This window comes from Staurois parvus, unplaced genomic scaffold (assembly GCF_062004578.1).
Source record: "Staurois parvus isolate SC_StPar_1 unplaced genomic scaffold, SC_StPar_1.0 ptg000011l, whole genome shotgun sequence".
NCBI lineage: Eukaryota > Metazoa > Chordata > Amphibia > Anura > Ranidae > Staurois > Staurois parvus.
The window spans coordinates 9,808,227-9,822,075 of NW_028317807.1; the positions used below are offsets into that span (position 1 = coordinate 9,808,227).

The 13,849-nt window shown below is 42.4% G+C and overlaps 1 protein-coding gene across 30 annotated transcripts in view; it reads left to right on the forward strand.

Annotated features, from left to right (window-relative positions):
* Window positions 1-301: 301 nt before the first annotated feature.
* The window catches only part of ABI2 (abl interactor 2), a 140,974-nt gene continuing 127,426 nt past the window's right edge, over window positions 302-13,849 (forward strand). For 9 of the 30 annotated variants that reach the window (XM_089670680.1, XM_089670770.1, XM_089670722.1 and 6 more), the window contains exon 1: window positions 303-547. In XM_089670680.1, coding sequence (XP_089526806.1) covers window positions 431-547 — 117 coding nt within the window. In that variant the 5' untranslated portion in view covers window positions 303-430. Of the gene's footprint in view, window positions 548-13,849 lie in introns of all 30 variants that reach the window. The other 21 variants (XM_089670697.1, XM_089670841.1, XM_089670713.1 and 18 more) reach the window with 8 other exon arrangements.

Genomic DNA, 13,849 nt, shown 5'->3' on the forward strand with positions numbered 1-13,849 from the left:
TACACCACAGACAAGACTGAGGAGGAAAGAAGGCCAGAGACACATGCTTCCAAAAGGACATTCCCTTTAAATGAGTGTCAGCTGAGAGCCCTGGATCTCCGCCATGGTGCCCTCTTTCTAGCTCCCTCAGTGTCTCCCTGTTGCTAGGAGACCGTAGGAAGCGGAGATCGAGCAAAAAGACAAGACCGCGCGCGCCCCCCACCCGCCTCCACTAGCCCCGCCCAGATGTGTGCGCAGGCGCGCTCGCTTCCTCCACAGCTGTTAGCTCGGGCGCGCGCTCATCGGGACATGCCCCCTTGCTGAGAGGGTGAGGGAGCGCGCCTTTTGGGTTTTTTTGTTCACACAGCGCGCGTTCCCGCGCTCGCCTTTTCCTCGCTCTCCCTCCGCAGTGTAGCGGGGCTCCTAAGAGGAGAATGTGCTGAGGAAAAACATGGCGGAGCTGCAGATGCTGCTGGAGGAGGAGATCCCCGGCGGCCGGCGGGCCCTGCTTGATAGTTATACCAATTTGGAGAGGGTAGCAGACTACTGCGAGAACAACTACATTCAGGTGGGTGAAGGGGTGAGGGATGGAGGGCGTCCAGTGTGTGTTTAGGTGGGGGGTGTGTGAGGAATACACACGACGACCCCGGGGACTGAGCACAGCGCTGCCTGTGTATTCCCACCATTCCGGGCTGCATAGAATGGGGCTGACATCACTCTCTGGAGTCAGACGAATATGTATGTCATATTAATGAGCTGCTGCTCGGTGCTGGACTGACCTTTCCGTCACCCAGGAGGTGAATGGGCTTTCAGTAGGTTGGTAGTGCTGGGCTTGTTCTCACCTTGTGTGCCCCATTCATTGCTGTAGCTGGGTGTATGTCCAATCTCGGCCATCATTCCTTCTGGTGGCATATGTCCATAGGCTCCTCCAGGATCAGACCATGTCAATGGAGATGAAGCTCCATCCATGACTAGTTCTAATTATACCTGGAGACACCAGCCATCATCCCAGCCCTCCATAACAGCCTACACATCCTCATCCCTTCATCAGCACCGCTCCCTGCCTGCACTGACAGTGGATGGGGTCTTACTATCATCATTGGAATATCACAATAATAAAACCGTATTTTATTCTTATTTTATGTGGTGTCATCAGTGATTATGCAGCGACACCCAAAGATCTCATCACTCCAGGTTACTTCTCTCTGTAGAATTGGTGGTTTGGCTCAGGTTTCCTTCCTAACATAGAGGATTTTTTTTTGCTATTTTGATTTAAGTTTGAGTTCCTGCAGATGTTTACAAATCCACCGTCCGTCCGCTTAGTATTTTATTACACCTTGCTGTTCTCCCATTCAAGTCAGCTGTCCGGATATAAATAAATGCAGTTGGGTCCTGACAGCGGTGTGACACTTTATGCAGAGATGTAATCCTAGTCACTAATCTTCTATAGGCTTTAACATGTTAGATCTTTTTAAGTCATTTGGAATATTTATATTACGACTAAACCGCTGGCAGAGCTAAGAGACACAAATACTGAAGCTCAGTAATGCATCACTCGTGAAAGCGTGTGCGTTCATTGAAAGAGATGAGTATGGATAATTGACACACACAAATGTGCCCTGTTACAGTGCAAAAGTGGGCATGGCGGGTGTCAGCGAGGGCTAAAATACATGTGGTTGTGTTGTTGGCAAATACAGTAAAGCACACTGTTGTAGCATCGGCGAGAAGTGCATATTGCTGGCAAGTTGAAAAGTGCACCTCTGTGGTATGGGAGAGTGCAAAAGTGCACATCAGTAGGGTATTGGTGAGTCCAAATGTGTGTCTCTACGTGGTGTCAGTGAGTGCAGAAAAGCACTTTTTTGCTGTGTCGTCAAGGACAGAAGTGCATGTGGCTGCAGGGCTGGCTAGTGCAGAAATGTGTGGAGATGTGGTGTCAGTGAGTGCAAAAGTGGGCATGGCAGCTGTGTCAGTAAGTGCCAAAATGCATGTGGTTGTATTGTTGTCAACTACACTAACGCGTGCTGTTGTGGTGCTGCAAAAAGTGCATATCACTGACAAATTGTTAAGTTAACAAAAACAAAGAAAACAACCCACCCCCCCCCCCCCTATAAAAAAAAAAAAAAAACCCAAAACAAAAACAGGGCACAATCAAAGGACCACTCTGTCTTTTTCTGCTGTCACTTTTCTATATTTCTATGTAAGTGTAAAAGTGCCCATCAGTATGGTGTTGGTGAAATCAAACGTGTCGGTGCAGAAAAGCACATTTTTGCTGCACAGGCAAGGACAAAAGTTTATGTACCTGCAGGGTTGGCTAGTGCAGAAATGCATGGCGAGTTGGCAAAAGCAAAAGTGGGCATGGAGGCTGGGTCCGCACGTGCCAAAAATGCATGTGGTTGTGTTGGCGAATACAGTACAGTAAAGCACACTGTTGTGGCATCGGCAAGAACTGCATATCGTTGGTAAGTTGAAAAATGTGATATCGGAGAATGCGAAAGTGCATATCAGTATATTGGTGGTGAGTGCAGACGTGTCTCTGTGCGATGTCAGTAAGAGAAGCGTTCTCTTGCTGTTTAGGCAAGGACAAAAATCATGTGGCTGCAGGGTTGGCTAGTGCAGAAATATGTGGATGTGTGGTGTTTGCGAGTGCAAAAGTGTTTGTCATTGCAGTGCAGTATTGGTAAGCGTGGTGCATGTTGGTGACTATAGAAATGCATGCTTGTGTGGGATTGGCAAGTACAAAATATGCATTGGAACAGTGTCAGTGAGTGCAAAAATGCACATCATTGTGGTACTGCCAAGTGCAAGGGTGGATGTTGGTGAATGTAATGGGCTTATTAGTTAGAGCAGACATTTGTGTTGGTGCGGTATCAGTGAGTGGAAAACAATAAAAAATTGTGAGCTGGTACAGTATCATCAGCTATAGGAGTGCACGTCATTGCAATGTGGGTGAGTATAGAAAAGCTTGTCGTTGGCTAGTGTAGAAGTATGCAGACCTGCAGAGTAAATTTTATTTTAATCCCACATGCTGTTTCCAGCTTGTCACAAGCATGCATAAAGCAGTAGGGTTGATTTATTAAAGCAGTACATTTTTCACTTTGCACTCAGTGAACATTAAAGGATATGTTCACCTTTTGCCAAAAAATAATAAATGCACATTTTTGTGCAGTTAAAAAATGTGCATTTATTATTTTTTGTTTTGGGAGCCTGTAAAGCATTGCACCAGTGATCAGTAGATCGTTGGTGTCATGCTGGTCTTTTGAAGACCTGTCCGTATATTTGCTTACCATTACAGGATGTATCATCAAGCAGATGTACTGTGGGAAAGAATCAATGAACTACCGCAGCGCTGTAGTAGTTAATTGAGAACTACAAGCTGACAGCCGCTAAGGCTGTGGGGACTTGTAGTTTTTCTCATTCACAGAGGACTGCACGACCACATTTTTTAAAACATTTTGACAGCTGGCGGGGATGGAAGATCCCCGATAGCTGTCAAAGTTGGGGGGCGCGGGGCCCGGTCCATTCATAACATGTTACACCCTGACATCCTTTAAAGTGGTTCCGAAGCCTTAAAGTTACTCTACTTTCCTGAGAAAAAAAAATAATATATAGTGTATACAATTGCGAAACAAGTCATATTGTAAATGAATGTTATTAAAAATGACCTTTTCAATCTGCAGCATTGTAATTTTCTGTAGAATGCAAAATGGTTACCTGGAGATGTTCTGTACAGAACACCCCCCTCGTAATGTAATTTCCTGCTTGTGCGATCGGCTCACTGATTTTCCCAGAAGTCTGCACTAAGTTACAGATCATATTTTGTGCATCCCTGGCAACAAAAATGTAATTTTTGGTGAGATACTCCCAAAGGGAAATCATGTCTAAAGGGATGCAGACCTTGCCACTTTCTTCATTAGATCCCTGCAGGTGCAGCAGATGACTGATTATTATTATACAGTATTTATAAAGTGCCAATAGTTCGCTCAGCGCTGTACATTACAAAGGGGGACAGAACATGTGACAGAACAATACCAATACAATGCAAAACATGAGGGGATTGAGGGCCCTGCTCTTTCGAGTTTACAATCTAGGAGTGATAATTATAAAACCACTCCCATACAGATTCACTCAGAACATGGGCACAGACAAACAGTTATTCCTCCAGAATAACAAAAGGTAGGAATCTGCAACAAAGTTTGTTAAAATCCTTGCAATGGACATAGATCACTTAGAGAGGAAGGTGTTTTTTTTTTTTTTTTTTTTTTCTCAATAAAATTGGAGTTACTCTTTAGAGCTGATTCACACATGTGCGGTGCGGATTGAAGCTTAGGTTTCACAGCTATTTGAACTGAATCCGCACTGGTTTGAACCACATTCAATCCAATGACATGTGAAAAAACATTGCTTCCTATGGTGCCTGTTCACATATGTCCGTCCGGTGCACTGGCAGTGCGGTTTTAAAGAGTCATGTCTGTTTTCTGAGCAGTGCGGTCAGGTTCAGGTGTGGATTACAGGCTATTGACTTCTATGGGAACTGTTTCTAAACTGTATATGTGTGAACAGGATAAGATCCTGTGCTAATCCTGTCTTGAACCTGATGTGAACCTGTGAACTACTACTGTATTAATTAGCTGTGAAACCTGAGCTTCAATCCGTACCGCACATGTGTGAATCAGCTTTTAAGGTTTTTTATTTTAATACATCATATTGAGCCCCTTTCTTACCTGAGCTCAATCTGATCCAGCGATGTGCAAAAGAGCAGTGGCTCTTGCCACTGTCTCCTGCCACTGTCTCCCTCCTCACTAGGCTGATTGATAGCCCTACCGCTGCTGTCAATCAAATGCCGTGACGAGGGAGTAGGGCTGAACCTCCCATTTTGTGTCAAGTAGCTTGCTTTGGGGGTACTTGCCAAAGAGGAGGAGCCAGGAGCAGCAGCAGGGGACTCCAGATGAGGTTTGGAGCTGCTCTGTGTAAAATACTTGCACAGAGCAGGTAAGTATAACACGGGGGGGCTGACCATTTGGAAGCTCGGGCACTGCCCGAGGGCCCGGGGTCAGTAGGGGGCCACATGAGATGCCCCTGGTACCTTTTTCATAGGCTTTTTTGAGTTTGGGCAAGGACACAGGGGCCCCATGATCCCCTATTGCCCAGGGGCCCCATGAGTTGTCAGTCCTCCCCTGGTATAACATGTTTATTATTTTAATGAAAAAAAAAACCCCCAAATGTTTGATGTCACTTTAATTTTCTTCAATTATGCAGCTAGTATGCAAGGAAATTTTTATATATTTCTTTGTACTGATAATGCACTATTATGTATTACTGTGCTTGCTATAAGTGCAACTTTATAGTTGTTGTGCATTCGATAATCCATTTGAATGAAAATGCTGCCTTAAAGTTTTAAATCCTAGACTTTTTTTTCCTTAATGCGTTTCCTGCATTAATGTAAAAATGTTTAGGTAGTAGTTTATCCCTTCCATCACCCCCCCCCCCCCCACTTACCTGAATCCTCACTCAATCTAGCACTGTGCCTGGCTGTCAGCCAAATCCTGTGATGAGAGAGTGGGGCCAAGCCATGTGTCTTTGGACGCAGGCAGCACAGCTCAGGATTGAACCCACATAGCGCAGCTTGCTATGGGGGCACTCGCAGAAGAGGAGGATCCAGGAGCATTGGGGGGGACCAGAGAAGAGGAGGTTTGGGGCTGCTTTGTGCAATTGTGTTGCACAGAGCAGTTAAACATAAACAACCACTTTAACACAATGCATGTTAACTGTGTCATAACGCCTGGTGTGATTAGGCACTACATGGACCTGATTTACTAAAGTAACTAGTGAATGTTCAATTCAAACATTCAGTGCGGTGTGGGAGAAGTATTTTTTATTTTTGTTTTCCTCTGCACGGGATTGGATGTTTGACAAGCAAGGACAATGTTTCACTTTGTAGCTACATGATGATTCTGTTTTTGAGCACCAAAACCTCTCTTTGGCCAGGCAGGTATGCAGAAAACGATGACACTTTTAAAGCAACATTTTCTATGCCCTAAATGTCACATTATCATTATGCTGTGTTTTGGCTTTGATGTGAGGAGATCATCATTTTATTGCAAAGCTTCATACGCCTGTAAAAGCTTGGGTGTTAATGTCCTTAACCTTTTTACTGGTGTGCTTCTCAGGAAATCGTCAGTTGTTAGTATGCTGGGATGATCAAGTATGTTACATCAGAGCTTAATTTTGTATTGATATTAACTTTCAAGAACAAGAAGCATGTTCTTACTGTTGGAAACACCCTTTTCAGACGAATTAATTTATTGTAAATTATTTTATAAAATAGTTTGGCTTGACTGTTTGTTCTTCCTTGGCTAAAGGAGTGTCAAGGTTTCATAAATCAGAATTGTGGTTGTTTCTTACATTTCCCTTGCGGTCTCATTGTGGTTTTAGCATGAGTGTTTTGCCATATGAATAACTTCTCACCTCCAAGAAAGCTGTTCATTGCAGTTGTCTTAATGCTAATTTTAATAATGATGTACTTTCCATTATCATTTTCTGTATATTGATTTAGATGGTAAAATGGATGTTGTGGCATATCATGCTTAGCTGGCCTGGTTAAATTGTTTGCAAAATTAAGAAAAAGGTTAAAGTGATTGTACAGTTTATTTTTTTTATTGATAAAATAATAAACATGCTATACTTACCTGATTGCACAGAGCAAACCCAAACCTCATTTTCTTGGGTCCCCTGCTGGTGCTATTGACTCCTCCTCCTGTTCTCGGTCACCCCAAAAGGAAGCTACTTCCTATGCGGGCTTGCTCCCGAGCCATGTTTGGTGTGTCTGTTGTCACAGTGCAGCTCAGCCCTGCCCCACGCTCCCTCTTCGCAGGGTTTGATTGACAGCAGCTGGAGCCATTGGCTTCCACTGCTGTTGGTGTCATCTGTGAAAGGAGGAAAAGAAGAGAACAGGGCTGTTGGTGGGGACAATGCTAGATTGAGTAGTGTCAGGTAAGTGTTTGAGGTGGGGGGGTGAGGGGATGCACAGACAGATTAATGCATTCTTTGGGTAAAAAAAAGCCTAAAGTAGTTATAACCCTTACATAAACCCAGTGAAGTGACTGACCTCAGGTGAAATTTAAATCCTCCTATACAAGCTGTACCTGTTTATCTGCAGCCATTTCTTCTGTACAGTTTATCAAAGTGCATAATGTACACAGCTTGTATGAGCAAACGGAAAGCAGGGGGCAGGACCCCAACCCCCCCTGCACACAGGAACAGAGCTGGGGCTGTCAATCACAGGCTGTGTGCTGGAGCTCCCCTTCCTGTCACTTTTTTTTTTTTAGCTCTTGTCAGAAAAATCTTTCTGAAGTGACTCATTCAGACAGCAAAGGAAAGAGGCAGCAGACAGAAATGACGTAGTGATCTAGATTGAGACAAATACACACTATAGAGAGATATATTTAGTTCCTATTTCATGTGTGAGGCTTACAACCACTTTAAAGTGTTACTAAACCAGGACCCTGCATTCTCTATCTGGTCTCCCACAGTACACACAACATGGAAATGGAATTATTTAAGCAATTGTAAACTGCTAAATACCTTTTCTCATCAGCAGTGTATAGCAGTCTTGTTACTTCTATCAGTATCCAGCTGAGCACTGGTTACAGCTCATAGGAGTACTGTCTGGCTGTCCTACGAGGCTGCATAACCCCTGACCATCTGTCTGGACAGTTCTGATTGGCCCTGGCCCGATCACATGCACCTTCCGAAAGAGAGAAAAAATCTCTAGCCATACATTCTAAACTGAGCCAGTGCAGAGCGACTCCTAGAGCTCTGTACTATCAGCAGATGGATTGGGTTAGTAGAAGAAGGGGAGGATCAGAGAACACAGGATCAAACAGCGGTTTTACACAATGCAGAGGATTAACCCCTTAGGTTCCACAGTGAGTATAACAAGCATGCTTTACTGCATATAAAGACTGATTTTACAGTTGTGGGTTTAGTAACTCTTTAAGGTAAATAAAACCTATTTGCCTTTACAACCACTGTCGTGATCTTCGATACCCATAGATGGTTAGCAAGTGAAACTTCTGCATTTAAGCTGGCCATACATGGATCAAAATTCAGCTGGTTCAGCAGGGACTGGCTGAATTTCAATCCATATATGGGCACTGAGGTTGTACAGAAGTTGATCTAATGGTCGACTTTTGTACAACTGCCCTATCTGGTTTTCCTAACTCCAACAGTGCTATTGGTTTAAAGTGGAATTCCATTTAAAAATCAAAATCTGCCTTTGCTTCGTATGTGTAAATAAATAAAACTTTTATATCATGCATTTTCTTAATTATTGTCTAGATTAGACACAACCATCTTAACTAGACAATCAGCAATCTCCTGAGCCTAACCAATAATGGTGAGCCTGTGCAGCCGAATGTGTCTGATCAGTCACTTCCCTAAATTATTGTCCCTGTCTTTGTACAGTCACAACAGCACAGCCCACTGAGCCCTGCCCCTGTCATGTTTCCATCCCACCCCGCCCAGCACCATCTGTGATGTCATTAAGACAAATTAGACACGCCCAGTAGCAGTCTGGTTTGATTACAGTTAGAAGCTTTGAAGTCACGTGACAGGAGCAATTTGAATGCAAATAAGGTAGAAAACTTTTTTTAAAAACATTTTAACAGAACACTGTATTGGGTTTTAAGACTGAAGGAGGATTTCTAAAGGCAAGCTTTTCCTTCCACTTTAAGGCCTAAGATTACATTTAAAATGCACATAATTTTGCAGGTAAAAACAATATGCATTTTTTTTTTCTGGAGCCTGCAGAGCATTGCACCTGTGATCAGTGCAGTGTCAGGTTTCTGCAGACTCTCAGTATAGTTGTCTGCCTGTACCAAGCATATGGGCAGTTATTAGAGTGCAGGAAGATCTGTAATCTATGAGAACGCTCACCAGCACCCTCACAGTTCATTGAGAACTACTAGTCGTCTGCCACAGTGGAAGATGGGATTTATAGTTCATTTGTTCACAGAACTTTGAATGATGAAGCTGTGTGGAAGGAGCTCCTCATGGACATTCACTTTTTTTTTTTTTTTTTTTTTTTTTTTTTTTTTTAAATTGTGACAGCATGTGCAGGGAGAAGATCCCATGCTCACTGTCACAGCAGGGTATTAGTGGGGTGTGAGCAAGTCTTCTTTGGCAACATGTTACACCCTAAATAGGGGTGTTGCCAAAGGTGAACTTATCCTTTAAATGTAGCAATGTGGTAAAACTGAAACACCCGTTTTTTGTTCTGACTCCTTAAAAATATTGCAATTCTATGCGTACTTGTGTCTGGATAACTGTGTTTGGGGTATTGGACTGTACAGTGTGTTCCTTTCGAAGCAGGGACCTGTGTGAATGGTTCAGTGTCCTCTTTAATATGCTATGGAATATGTTAGAACAATATACATTTTCATATGTAAGCTTATGTTAACTTTCAGTGCAGGATTGTTGTATGTTGACCTCAGTCAAAAACGTGTGTGCTGTTGTGGCAAATAAGGTTTGTTCTGTGGCTAATTCCACATGCATTGTCTTGGATAAACCCTGAACCAATGTAGTCTTAAAGCAGAACTTAACTGCATCTGAGCACCAAAGGTTGAAAATGCTGTTTACTTCATTTTTAATATTCAGAGCAAACTCCTCCATCCATATCTCAATGCTGTATTTTGTTGAGAAACCACTTTAACCACTTGCCCACTGGGCACTTATACCCCCTTCCTGCCCAGGCCAATTTTTAGCTTTCAGCGCTGTCACACTTTGACAATTGCACGGTCATCCAACACTGCCCACATGAGATTTTTATAATTTTTTTTTTCACACAAATAGAGCTTTCTTTTGGTCATATTTACTTGCCACCGGGTGTTTTATTTTGTGCACTATAAACAAAAATAGAGCAAAACATTTGAAAAAAAAAGTTTTTCTTTGTATCTATTATAAAATTTTGCAAATAGGTAATTTTTCTCCTTCATTGATGTGCTTTGATGAGGCTGCACGGGTGGGTGGCACTGCTGAGTGGCACTGCTGGGTACAGGAGGGCAGCACTGTTAGGCACAGGTGTGTGGCAGCGCTGGGCACTGATCATCAGGGCACTGATCATCCGTGCCAATCTCTCTGCTGACAATCGCTGTGTCATGCTGTGACAGTGTGAGGAAAGCGCAGCCAATAACCGGCAACTGTATTTACCCTGTGATCGCTGTGCCATTAGACGCAGCTAACCACGTGATAAAAAGCCGCTGTGATTGGCCGTTTACCGTACCCCGTGATCAGCTGTGTCCGTAGGACACAGCGATCACCAGTGGGGTCAGGTGTGTGCCGCTGGGGGTGCGCAGGGGGGGCGTGTCCTTGAATGATGCCCATGGACGTTGCCCCACGATTACACAACCGCGCTGTAGCCGTCCTTCGGCTATAGTGTGGTTGGGAACCAGTTAAAGAACACACCACTAGCTCCAGATGAAAGAAAAAAATGGCCATGAAGACTCCTGGAATGCATGACATAATTTTTACCCAGGCTAGAGACAAGGAAGCAACTGAAGAAATATAAACCAGTAAATATAATATACCTTCCTATGTATTTACTAATGCTAGCAGCAGTAAGGATTGAGATGTTGATTGAGTGAAGTTCCCCTCTTCTTCCCTTTTTTTTTTTTTTTTTTTTTTTAAGCAATAGAAGCTGACATTTTAAAGTCGCTGTAAAGGCAGAGGATTTTTCCTTTAATACATTCTCTGAATTAAGGTAGAAAAAAAAAATCTTCTGTGTTCAGTTCCCCCCCCAGCTACTTACCTGAGTGAGAGCAGTCTCTCTCTCGTGGATCCAGGATTGCTTGGGGGACCCCAGAATAGGAGGATCGGTGCTCTGTACAAAACTATTGCACAGGGCAGGTAAGTGACATATTTGTCTTTTTTTTTTAAAAATCCTTTCCAGTCACTTTAAGTAGTTAAGTATATAACCTTTTTTGATTATAGACCACAATGTAGATTTGAGCAAAAGGTCTATTCCAGTTATTACTTCTCTTTATTACCTGTCTTATTTTGAAGTTTTGGACTCTGCACACTTGTGTATAACTTTTTTTTTTCTCTCAATGTTATTTATAATTTTCTGGTATATTTTACATGTTTGGAGTTTTAGTTGATAAGAGTTCAAATGGTTTATTCAATTCTTTTTTACATTACCAGGCTAATGTAGTTGTGGCTGTGGGGAATGGAGAATACTGCAGTAGAAGTACAGTGGTAATGTTTTCTAGAAAGCACATGTAAAAACAATTAAAATATTTCCAATAAAAATGTAATGGAGCTCATTGAGAAGAGAAAAGTCAATATTTGATCATTTGTGTTAAAGTGACCCTTGAAGAAATTTCAGGTAAATGCACACAAAAATCAAGTAATTTTAAAGCTGAATGAAAGTGAATGAAAAAACACTGCAAGTTAGCATTTACAGCTAGTCTCTGGGGAGAAAAATGGTGCCTGGCTGTGGCACTGACCCTGTACTTCAAGTGTCAAATACTCATTTATGTCTTGGGGCCTCAAAAAGGACTTTTCCGTACCTTATCCTCTGCTCCCACAGGCTCCCTTTAGGTTGTAAGACTGGTCCTTGTAGCCGCCTCTACCATATGCTCTAGTGGTTGCAGGTACTCTAATGCCAGCAACACCAATGCAGAGCCTATAGTGGAGGAGAGCCCCAGCTACCAGGGAGTGGAAGATCACCTTCCACATAAATGAGCATTTAACTCTAACAGTGTGGGGGCAGCCCCACTGCAAGGGAGCATTTTGGTTCTTCCCAGAGATGGACATTAAATGCCTACTTGCAGTGTTTTTTCATCTCTATAAATTTTCATTCACTCGCAATGTGTCCTTGAACTTGCTAGAAAAACGGATCAGTTATTTCTCTAGTGCAGATCCCTCCCTCATTGCTTTGCATAGCCCCCTCCCTCTTTTGTGAGTCTCCAAGATGATGGCACCCAGCAGCAGTCTCAGGGCTTTTGGATGTGTCAACAGGGAGGCTTTTGCAGGTAAATATCATGCATGAATTACATTGAAGGCTTAGTTTACCTTTCTGGGCATATCATGTTATACCCACAAGCTGGTGTGTTGGAAATAAGAGAAGAGTGCTGGTTGTTGGTGAAGCAAGGGGTAAGGAAAACAACATTGCTATTTACCATTCCCCTAGACAAAAGTGATGCCTTCAAACTTTCCTTTTGTCAAAGTTTTTTCACCTGCCTCCTAGCAGTTCTTTATTTTCTTTATGTACTTTGGACAGAGTGTGACCTGTGCAAGGTATAGTCCCAGATCATTCCTGACATCTCTTAGATCAGGAGTGTCAAACTCCATTTCATCACTTGGCGCATCAGCATTATGGTTGCCCTGAAAGGGCCGGTTGTATCTGTAATACTATATAAATGTATCTACTCTTTATCATTAAATAATTGCCTCTGCATTCATTTATTACTGGTTTTAGTAACAACTTAGGACTTAAAGTGATATTAAAGGCAATTCTCCTATTGTCGATATTCTTGTCATAGTGGTCACAAGGAAGATTGGACTGTGGACTATAGAGAATATTATCCAATTATATAGTTTGATTTGTGGGACTTAATACGTGTAATATTCTCTTCTGATCTTAATAATCTTAATACGCACTGTATTTTTGGGATTTGCATTATTAGACTAGTGTAACACTATTTATAATTTTTGTTATTTGGGTGTGGGAACGCTTGCGTGTTTCTGCTGCAACTCCTTATTTTATTGTATGCTTTTAGTTGTGGTAGCGCACAGAGTGGTTTTTATAGTTAATCTGTTTTCCTGTCTGCTGACGACTTCTGAGACGAGGTTGTGCCACAGCTGCAGGAGAGGTATGAGGGCCACATAGAATGCCCTGATGGACCAGATTCAGCTCGTGGACCTTGTGTTTGAAAACGAGACCTAGATGCTGAGAATAGATTTGAGTATCGAAGATGATATAAACACTGTTAAATGTGCAGAAGTTACATCACTGGCAGTGGCTTAATTGCTGAAGAGGAATGTCTAGGTAACCTGAAAAGGTAAAGTAATGGTGCAGCTGTGATGCCTGTTACTTTATGGGAATGGAGCAGTGATTGGAGCCTGTACCCGCAGGCCCAATCACATTAGTGCGCTTCAATAATCAATACATTACTGAAATAACATGTAACGCACAACGTGTGCCAATGCACCGAACATGCTGCAAAAGCTACATGCATTATTATTCATTTTTTTTTTTTTATTGTAGTGCATTAGCCAGCCCATTCAAATGCAACTAAGAAGGCTGGTGTGAATGGGCTCTTTTGATTTTGGATAAAGAATTTGATATCAAACGATTGCAATATTTTTTTCTTAAGAATTTTATTGCCCTGCTGCTGTTATAAGCCAGCCTTTTTAGCCACTTCCTGTCTACATGAACTTGCTCCAGTGTCAGCTGCATGTCATTGTTCTGGGCTGACTACCTGATGGAGATATCAGTGGACCAAATTTGTGCAATGTGTTGCCACGGCTGGTTGCAGTCTGTACCAGGAGAGTGTGTGACAGGATGATGATGTAGGAGCAAAATTGGGTTTGTCACCTCAGAACAGGAGATGCTCAAACAAAGAGCACCAGTTATTATTTAAATGAAAATCTAATGAAAAATCTAAAAAGAGTGGAAATAACTTTTAAAATTACAATAATATGTTATATTTTGATTGAGTTTAAAGGATACATTCACCTTTGGGAACATGTTCCACTTGTTTGATAACTTAAGATGAACTTATCCTTTTGCTAATTATAAGTATGCAGCTATGATACGGAGTGACCTCTCACAAAATGGATGCAAGAAGAAGGTAATCTATATTTACACAGT